Source organism: Chinchilla lanigera, unplaced genomic scaffold, assembly GCF_000276665.1.
Source record: "Chinchilla lanigera isolate Chin_1 unplaced genomic scaffold, ChiLan1.0 scaffold00080, whole genome shotgun sequence".
NCBI classification, from domain to species: Eukaryota; Metazoa; Chordata; class Mammalia; order Rodentia; family Chinchillidae; genus Chinchilla; species Chinchilla lanigera.
This window is the reverse complement of record NW_004955481.1, coordinates 606,691-615,171: the sequence shown is the minus strand read 5'-3', so window position 1 is coordinate 615,171 and position 8,481 is coordinate 606,691. Positions and strand designations below refer to the sequence as shown.

Sequence of the window (8,481 nt, the reverse complement as noted above, 5' to 3'; positions counted from 1 at the left end):
TATCTTTTTCTTAAAGTTAGAAATACATAAATATATTTCCTATAAAGTGGTATTATACCATATATATTGCTTTGTAACAGACTTTTAGTATGGAAAGTATGTGACACTTGCTTCAAATGTCATTAGCTATTTTGTGCACTGTATACATTTTTTTCATGTATATGCTTGTTAAGTAATCTGGGCATGTCTTTAAAGTTTTGAGACATTATCTTGCTAAGTTGCTCACAATAGCCTTGAATTTATGATCCTCCTGCTACCATCCTGAGTACCCGGGATTTCCAGATTGTGCCATGGCACTTGTGTGCATGTACATGTGTACTTTATGTAAAGAGCAGTCTGTCCAGCATGGTAGCACACGCCTGTAATCTCCGCAGTTGGGAGGCTGAGGCCAGAGGATCACCCTTAGTTCAGGGCCAGCCTGGGTTACGTAGTGAGTTCAAAGCCAGCCTGAACTTCTTAGTGAGACTCTGTCTCAAAACAACCAAAAAAGTAAAAAATAAATAAGGAAATAAAGAGCAGAGTTTAGCTGGGTGCAATGGCACATGTGTACAATTCCAGCTACTTAAGAAGCTAAAGCAGGAGAATTGCAACTCCCAGTGATCCTCCTGCCTCAGCCTCTCAAGTACTGGGATTACAAGCATGTACCACCATGCCTCTTTCTTTCTTTAATGGCAGGATCTCAAATTTGTACCCCAGGCTGGGCCCCAACTTGGATTTCTCCTGCCTCAGCCTCCTGAGTGCTTGGATTATGAGTGTACAGTCATGCTCTTCTCTCTCTCTCCCTCCCTCCTTCCTTTCCCCTTCCCCCATCTCCCTTTCCCTCCCTCCCTCCCTGTCCCTCTGTCCTTCCGTCCTCCTCTTCCCCTCTCCCATTCTTCCCGTCTCCCTCCCTCTTGTGCTGAGATTACAGGCTACCAGACACACTTTGGCTATTACATTCTTAATAGATTTCTGCTATCCTTTGTTGATTCAGTGATGGCACATTTCTGAAATTAAAGCCTTTTTTAAGAAATGTGAAAATTTGTTCCTTTTTTTTTTTTTTTTCCAAACCAGTGGGAAGGATTGAACCCAGGGCATTTGCACTGACCTACATCTCCAATCCTTTTTTATTTTTTTATTTTGAGACAGCGTCCTGCTAAGTCACTAGGTTGCCCTGGCTGGGCTCAAGCTTGCTTCCTTCAGTCTCCCAGAGTACTGGGATTACAGGCATGTACCACCACACTAGGCTTGTTTCCAGTATTTTCACTTGGAAGATTTTTGTTGACTTGTTCTTTTGAAAATAGCATTTTTGTGATGAGAATACTTAACAAGAGCTCGCTTTGCATTTTAAAGAATACTGGTGTATATATAGTCCCCATGTAGTAACCTGGTGTCATAGAGGTTAAACAATTTATGAACTTATTAAGTCACCTTTTTGTCTTTAAGGTGGGTCATGATAACTGGGTACGTGGAGTTCTGTTCCATTCTGGGGGAAAGTTTATTTTGAGTTGTGCTGATGACAAGACCCTACGTGTGTGGGATTACAAGAACAAGCGATGCATGAAGACCCTCAATGCGCATGAACACTTTGTTACCTCCTTGGGTATGTATGCCATTATGAGGTTTCTGAACTGTTATATTTGGAGTGCAGAATGAGGGTTAGGTACCCTTGTGAAGTTTTCTGGGTAAGAAATGACCATAGGAGTAGAAATGACCAGGGAATAGTAGAGAAGGTAGATGGAAAACTTTGTGGATTCCTACCAATTGCTTTAAATTCCTCTTTCCATTGTTAACCTTATAATAAAAAAATTTTACTTTCTCTGTCATACAACACTGATTTTGAAAAATAAAATTGTGAAAAGAATGCTTACCTATCTAAAAGGTGAGTTTTTCTCCCCTGGTAGTTTGTAAATTTCTCAAAAGATATCTTACTCAACTTTTTCCTCTGGCAAATATCCTACCATATATGAGGAGCTCAAGGAATTATACTGAAATTTAATAAACATCCTCATTATCATCTGGACTTGGATCTGGAATTTAAGATACGAATACAGTAAGGCATGATAGACCTGATGATGATAAGGTAAAGCCTTATTATGAAATGGCAGTGATGCCTGCCTCACAGAAATATCTCAGGGATTAAATGGGAACATAAAGTACTAGTACTGAGACTGGATAGAACAGTTAATATTTAGTAATTAGATACAGTGAGACTAATGATTGAAGCCCCCAGGCACTAAGTATTTTTATTGAGGTACTGACATAGGACTTAACCATTATCAGCTTTCCCAACTCAGTGGTAAGCTTTGTACTTTCTTGGGGTGCAGATGTGTGTGTATAGAAAAACATCGATAATCTTAGCACTTGGATTTGCTCATTTGTAGCTCAGTTAAAGTTACACCTGGCTTTTAATCTGCATTGAGAACTGAGCCTTTACCTTCTCTTACAGATTTCCACAAGACGGCCCCCTACGTGGTTACTGGCAGTGTAGATCAAACAGTGAAGGTGTGGGAGTGCCGTTGAGTGAGTCTCATTCGGCCCCTTCTTCCTTTTCCTCTGGATGCACTCTGATGATACCATGGTTACCCCATTGAGCTCTGTTTAAATAAATATTGTCCTTTCATGTAAATTATTCTGGATGTAGATTGAGCTTATTAAATGTTACACACAAAGTATTCATGCATGGTGAATCCAAATTGTATACTGTAAATTTACATACGTTGTCTAGAAGTATCATAGGGTTTAAAAACCTGGGCTGGCATTGGTCACACCAGGCCTACAAGGGCAGAAGTTGAATAAATTGAACTAGGGCACTAAACTGAATAGTTGACAGTGTCTCTTTATGTTGGATCATTAATTCCTGTTTTTCTTTCTGCTATCTGTTGGTGCCTGACTTGATGGCCTCATTCCAGGGAAAGTGGTGGTTATTAGGGCTTTTTCTGAAATGTGTATCTATGTTACATCACTTAAGTGTGCTTAATAAATCTTTAAGGATATTAGACAATAAGGCTACAATTCAGAATCTTCTGAACCATCTATGTAATTAATGGGGACTACACCTTGGAATTTTTGTTACGACCCATTTGCCAAATCAATAGGATACGTTTGTTTTGGCAGCCTGTCAAGCAAAGGCTAATGGTATATTTATGTAAGAAAATGATTGTAAATCTCAAATAAGAAAAATCTCAGCAGCTGATAGCAAATCATTTCTTTCATTTGGGTCTTAATGCTTTGTAAACAGGTTGGAAACACTGTGTCATACTCTAAGCTTCTATTTTCCACACTAGACATACTTCTAGTTGTATTCTCCATACTATTAGACTGTATAGTGATGTGACTTCCAAGTAGAATTTAATCTTCCCATTGAGTGTCATGGTACAAATCACTATTTTTAATGTTTTTTAGGGATGTGCAATGTGCATTGCGTAATGACAGAAATACTGAAAAGGTTATGTTTGCCCACTTTAAAGGAGTGCAAGAAATAGAGAAGTTTTGTTTTTCAACATCAATCTAATAAAAATTTGAACTGTTTCACCTACAAGTTTAAAAAAATGACAGGGTTTAATGAAGCGTGCATAAAAATGTACTGTTTTCACCTTTTGTTTATATGTAAATGTTTATAAGTATATGGGCCTATCTATAAATGGATGACTGTATATGGCACACATACAACCTCCATGTCCTTGGGTCTTGGGTTTTGAAGAAGTGCTAAAACATAACAAGTAGAATAAATCTTGCTGTGGAGTACCACAACCATGCTTTGGAACAAACCCTTTTTGATCCTACTGCTTCTGTAAACTAGGTCTGACTCTGTGGGGACTTCTCCCAGCTAAAGGAAAATCACTTCCTTTGTCCCCCTCCCCTCTAGTGTGGCCATTCAGCATTTTACACATCCCTGATATATTGTATATTTTGATCCAAAGTTACTAAAAGTAAGTTTAAGAGAATTTTTATCCATGACTTTTGGAACACTATTCAGTTGTTGGGTGTTAATAATAAAGAATCCCACTGCTTAACTAATGAATATTTTTTTTAAGAAAATCATTTAAAAAGTTAATGAAGTAACAATGACAGTTTAACAGTTTTTTTCTGAATTACATTTTATTTGTTTATGTAATACATGACTTTTTTAAATGTCCCTTTTAGTATTTAATGGAAATTTGGTTTCTGAAAAAGACAAAGGGTGAGAGTTAATGTCCTGTAGATACACACACAGAGAATAGGCCATATATTAACTAGAAGCTGCTTAATGTCTAGCTGTGTCTTTTTATTTGTTTACTTGTTTTTAATAATTCCTGAGAGATGTCTCTGGAAAGGAGTGTTTTGAGAACTAATGGCTATTTTTGAGGACTAAAATCACATCTTAAGCTAATTCCTTAAATATAGTAGGTTAATTTTCAGGACAATATTGCCTCACAACCCTGCTTGTATTAAGAAGTCTTTTTCCCCCTCGCTGTTCTGACTGGATTTTTCTAAAGTTATGGAGAATATCTTTGTTCTTGTTTGCTGCTATTTCCTTTCCTATTTCAAGACATATAAACACATAGAAATGGTGCATCTTAACATTTGTTTGTATATGTATAAATGTATTTTAATTTGTTTTTAGCATGTAGCAACACGAATTGTTTAAGGGTAAGCCACAACATCTAGAAATCACTCAGATATAAACAAAGAAAAATGGTACTGGTGTAGAGGAAGCCAACCTGCTGTTTGCTGGGTTTGTTCCCCTGCAGCATACAGTGACTGTCTTGAAAGGAGAAGAAACAATTACTCTGTAAACAAAGTTATCTTTACTTGAGAGATTGCCACAGCCTGCTGCTGCTTAGTTACCAGACATCCTCCCCTGAAGCAGCAAACATTGAATCTCAGGGATGGTCCACAACTGGATCCACATGGAACGAGCCCTGTTTGAATAATGAAAGGGGGTGGGGGAGAGCAATCCATCCACAATATAGAATCAGATTTGCAAAGGTTTCTTGCACTGTTGTTTGACACTGCCCTGTTGATGCCCTTTCTTACTCTGTGTTTTCTCTGTCTCCTCTCTAACCCTGTGCCTTGCCTGGGATAAGGACAATGATGAGGCTACTGGTTTGGATTACAAAAGTAGAGGACATTAGTTAATTGGTTTAAAGGTTCACTGCTGCTTTCTCTAATTGACCATTTACTAAGAAATAAAAAGCTGGTAGAATTGCATCCTCAGATGATTATTGACTTTTTGTGTGTGTGAAAACAGACATTCCAGTGCCACCCTAATATTACATGCCCAAGAAGTCTAACTGCACTCCCGAGAGTGCCAGCCTCGGAAACTGGCGTAGACATCACTTGGAGAATAGTTGCTTTTAACATGGCATCTTGCACTTTAGGAGACTTAATGAGACCATCCTATTTTGTCTGTGTGGTGTGACCAATGGTGTGCCCAGAGCACTACCCAAAATCACTAGTGTTAGCAAGTTGTCCCGGGCTGTGGAGCGTGCACTGTAGTCCTTTGGAAGCTTTGGCTCTAGATTCACCAAGCCCAGTCTCCTGTCAGCGCCCTGCTCTCCTGTTTGCCTCTTTCTGTTTCTGTGTGAACTTCCAGGTAATATCACTCATCAAATAGTTTTTTTAATTTAAAGAAAAACTATTTAAAAATAAAGGGTGTTTTGTGGACAGTGGTGGCTTGATAATCTTTAAGCTACTGAAGTTGAAATTGTTGAAGGAAAAGGCACTTGAAATGGTTACTCTTTTCGTCCAGCTGTATATATAAGTCCAATGTGTTAATTAATCTAGGTGATGCAAAGAAGAATCTCCTGGTAGAGAAGCGACATGTACAAAATTGGTGAAAAAAGGTTTTGGTTTTTTTTTTTTTCCAGTGGGCGGGGGGCAAGCTAGATTTACAGGTCACAACTGAACTAAACTGGCCTTTTGATCTTTCCACTATATCATGTAAGTAGCTGCTTTCTTGTCCTGCCTATCCTTCGGGCATTCCTAGAGCTCACTCTGAAGATGTTAGAAATAAACAAAATCTTCGAGTTAGAAGTTGATCCTGACACTGACATGAAGGCAAGCATTGATTTCATATGAACGTTGCAGAGGTGGTAATTGGAGAGGACAGTTCCCCAGATTGTAAGAGTTATCTGAAGATATTGACACAATTTTAAAAAATCAGTAAAGGAATGTATATAATATTGCTCTTGTGTTTTACAGTAAGATTTGTTGCTCTCAGACTGTGTAAAACAAAATTTATTCATGTTTTCTGCATATTAAAAAATCTTATTGTACCAATTGGTAAACTATTAAATGCCTATAAAACTAGACATGATTTTTTTCGTCTTCTTGTATAGATTAAATCAATAGGAAATCGGGCTGTGCTCAACAGTTGTCACAGGGTAAGACAAGCTGGTGGCAGGTCCTTCATGGAAGGCTCTTAAGACCAGCCGGCGGCAGCTTCGCTGTCTTCTGCTCTCCCACAGTTGGGAGGAAGCACCCCCGAAGTCTGCCCTGGGGTTTTTCACAGAGTTGCAGTCCTCCCCTCTCCTCCTGCACATTTTGACAGTGACCTGTGCTATGGCTGGAGAGCGGAAGCCAAGAATGACCTGATGTAGCCCCCCCGTCTGCAAAGACTTTGGACGGAAGATAGCAAGCCCTACCCTCTTTGTTACTGAATAAGCTCATCTGGCCCTCTTGTCCAGTGGGTTGTGAAGATCCTTAACATTGTTTCCGAGTTTGGTTGAACTGAACCAAGGTAACATCCCCAGGCTACTGCTTAGCTGGTGTCCTTCAGTGTCTCAAGGTTCCCCCTGAAATTTCCAGCCTTTTTCATGTATGAAAGATGTTTAGGGAGTGGCTCTTATCTTAGAATCCAGCTGTTCTGCCTCACTGGGAGTAGCTGAGCTTCTGAGCAACAAAGGAGCTTGTCTGAAATTAGCCTGAATTTTGCAGCTTCTGTGTTTTTGTTTTCTGTTTTCTTGTTGGGCTGCTTTTCTCCCTTAGGATGATAGCCGAGTGTTGGGCCGGACCACTTAGAATAGAGTTGTAACTTCAGTTTCACCATCCTGAAATGCTGTTAAAAACCTGTAGTGCTTCACGTGCAATACTCCTTCCAGGATGCATGGCCGTGGCTTTCCATGGGTGAGGGTGAGGGATAGGAAAATGGAACGAAGTGCTGCAGCCTGGAAGTAAGTGGCTCGATCCCTGCTGCTAAGTGTGGTGGAAACTGATGTGTACAGACCGAGAGTTCACAGTTTGACAAACCAGAGTCCTCTAGGACCAATTCTGAGTGTGCCACTTAACCTCCCGCATCAGATAACCTGGGATTTTGTCAAAGTGAAAATTTTAGGATATCTCACAGGATGGATTCCTGTAATCTCTCAACTTTCAAATGTGAGGGCTCATTGGAAAACCCCAATCTATGGGGTTCAAGTTCTCACCAAAGAAATTTGAGAAGTTGCCCCACACCTGAAATTTGAACTCGGGTCTCTTCCTACCTTCTGTTTTTGAATATTCATTAGCCCATACCCACTCACCTGGCCCTTCTCAGTGAACTTGGAGATAGAGAAACAAGGCATTTTGAGTCCCTGTCAGGTACATTTTTTCACACCTATCCTCTGCTGGCAGCCATGCATTTTATGGACAGGAAAAGCTTTATAGGAGGCAGGGACCACATGCCAAGCATACTGTGTCAGTTAAAAGGTGAGCTTGGATTTGCAGTACATGTACTTTTTTTTTTTTAACCCAGTTCTGCTTGTATAATACACCTTACTAGCTAGCAAGGTGTGGGGAGGACATTCTAACACCTTTTGAAGAATTCTTGGCCCATTTTGATAATGAGGAAAGGCCTCATACCATCCCTGAACCTGAGTCTCCACCTTGCACCAATCCTCCCCAACTTTGGGGAGCTGGGAATGGATAAATAAAAATTGTGTTGGCCAAACTTGCTTATCTTAGGAGGAACCTGTAATTGTTCTGTATGAAGTGACCATCCTCAGGGTAGCTGTGTCCTGAACGCATCTGTGTCTGATCCCTGTTTCAACCAGTGGAACCTGCATCCGTGAAAGTATCTCACTTACTCTTCATGGCACTTTACATTGACTTGATTTGGTAGTTTGTAACCCTGTCATTAGGGATAAGGAAATACTCAGACCCCATCACACCTTATTCTGAGCCATAGGATACATGGAGTCCTCACCATTAATAAGTTTTGCTGGTTGTGGTGGCATACCTGTAATCCCAGCACTCAGGAGTCCAAGGCAGAATTGCTGTAAGTTTGAGGTCAACCTGGGCTACACAGTGGGTTCAAGCGCAGCCTGAACTCTAAAAGACTATCTCAAAAACACCAAATGCATATATACACTTTGGAGAGCAGCAGGTGGACACAGATAACCTAAGAGGCAAGTTGTCTCTCCGCTCTGTTGCTGGGAATCCAGCTCGGCTTCTTGCGTGCTAGGCAAGTGCTCTATCACTAAGTGCTGCTCCCAACCCTACAATACTTTTTGAATTATTGAAGTGCTACGTATATAAGAG

The 8,481-nt window shown here is 40.1% G+C and overlaps 1 protein-coding gene across 7 annotated transcripts in view; it reads left to right on the top strand.

The window, feature by feature from the left end:
• Positions 1–6,275, top strand: part of Pafah1b1 (platelet-activating factor acetylhydrolase 1b, regulatory subunit 1 (45kDa)) — a 77,558-nt gene extending 71,283 nt beyond the window's left edge. For all 7 annotated transcript variants that reach the window (XM_013503490.1, XM_013503491.1, XM_013503492.1 and 4 more), the window contains 2 exons: positions 1,426–1,582; positions 2,429–6,275. In XM_013503490.1, the coding sequence (XP_013358944.1) occupies positions 1,426–1,582; positions 2,429–2,502 (231 nt within the window). In that variant the 3' untranslated portion in view covers positions 2,503–6,275. The remainder of the gene's footprint in view (positions 1–1,425; positions 1,583–2,428) is intronic.
• Positions 6,276–8,481: the final 2,206 nt, after the last annotated feature.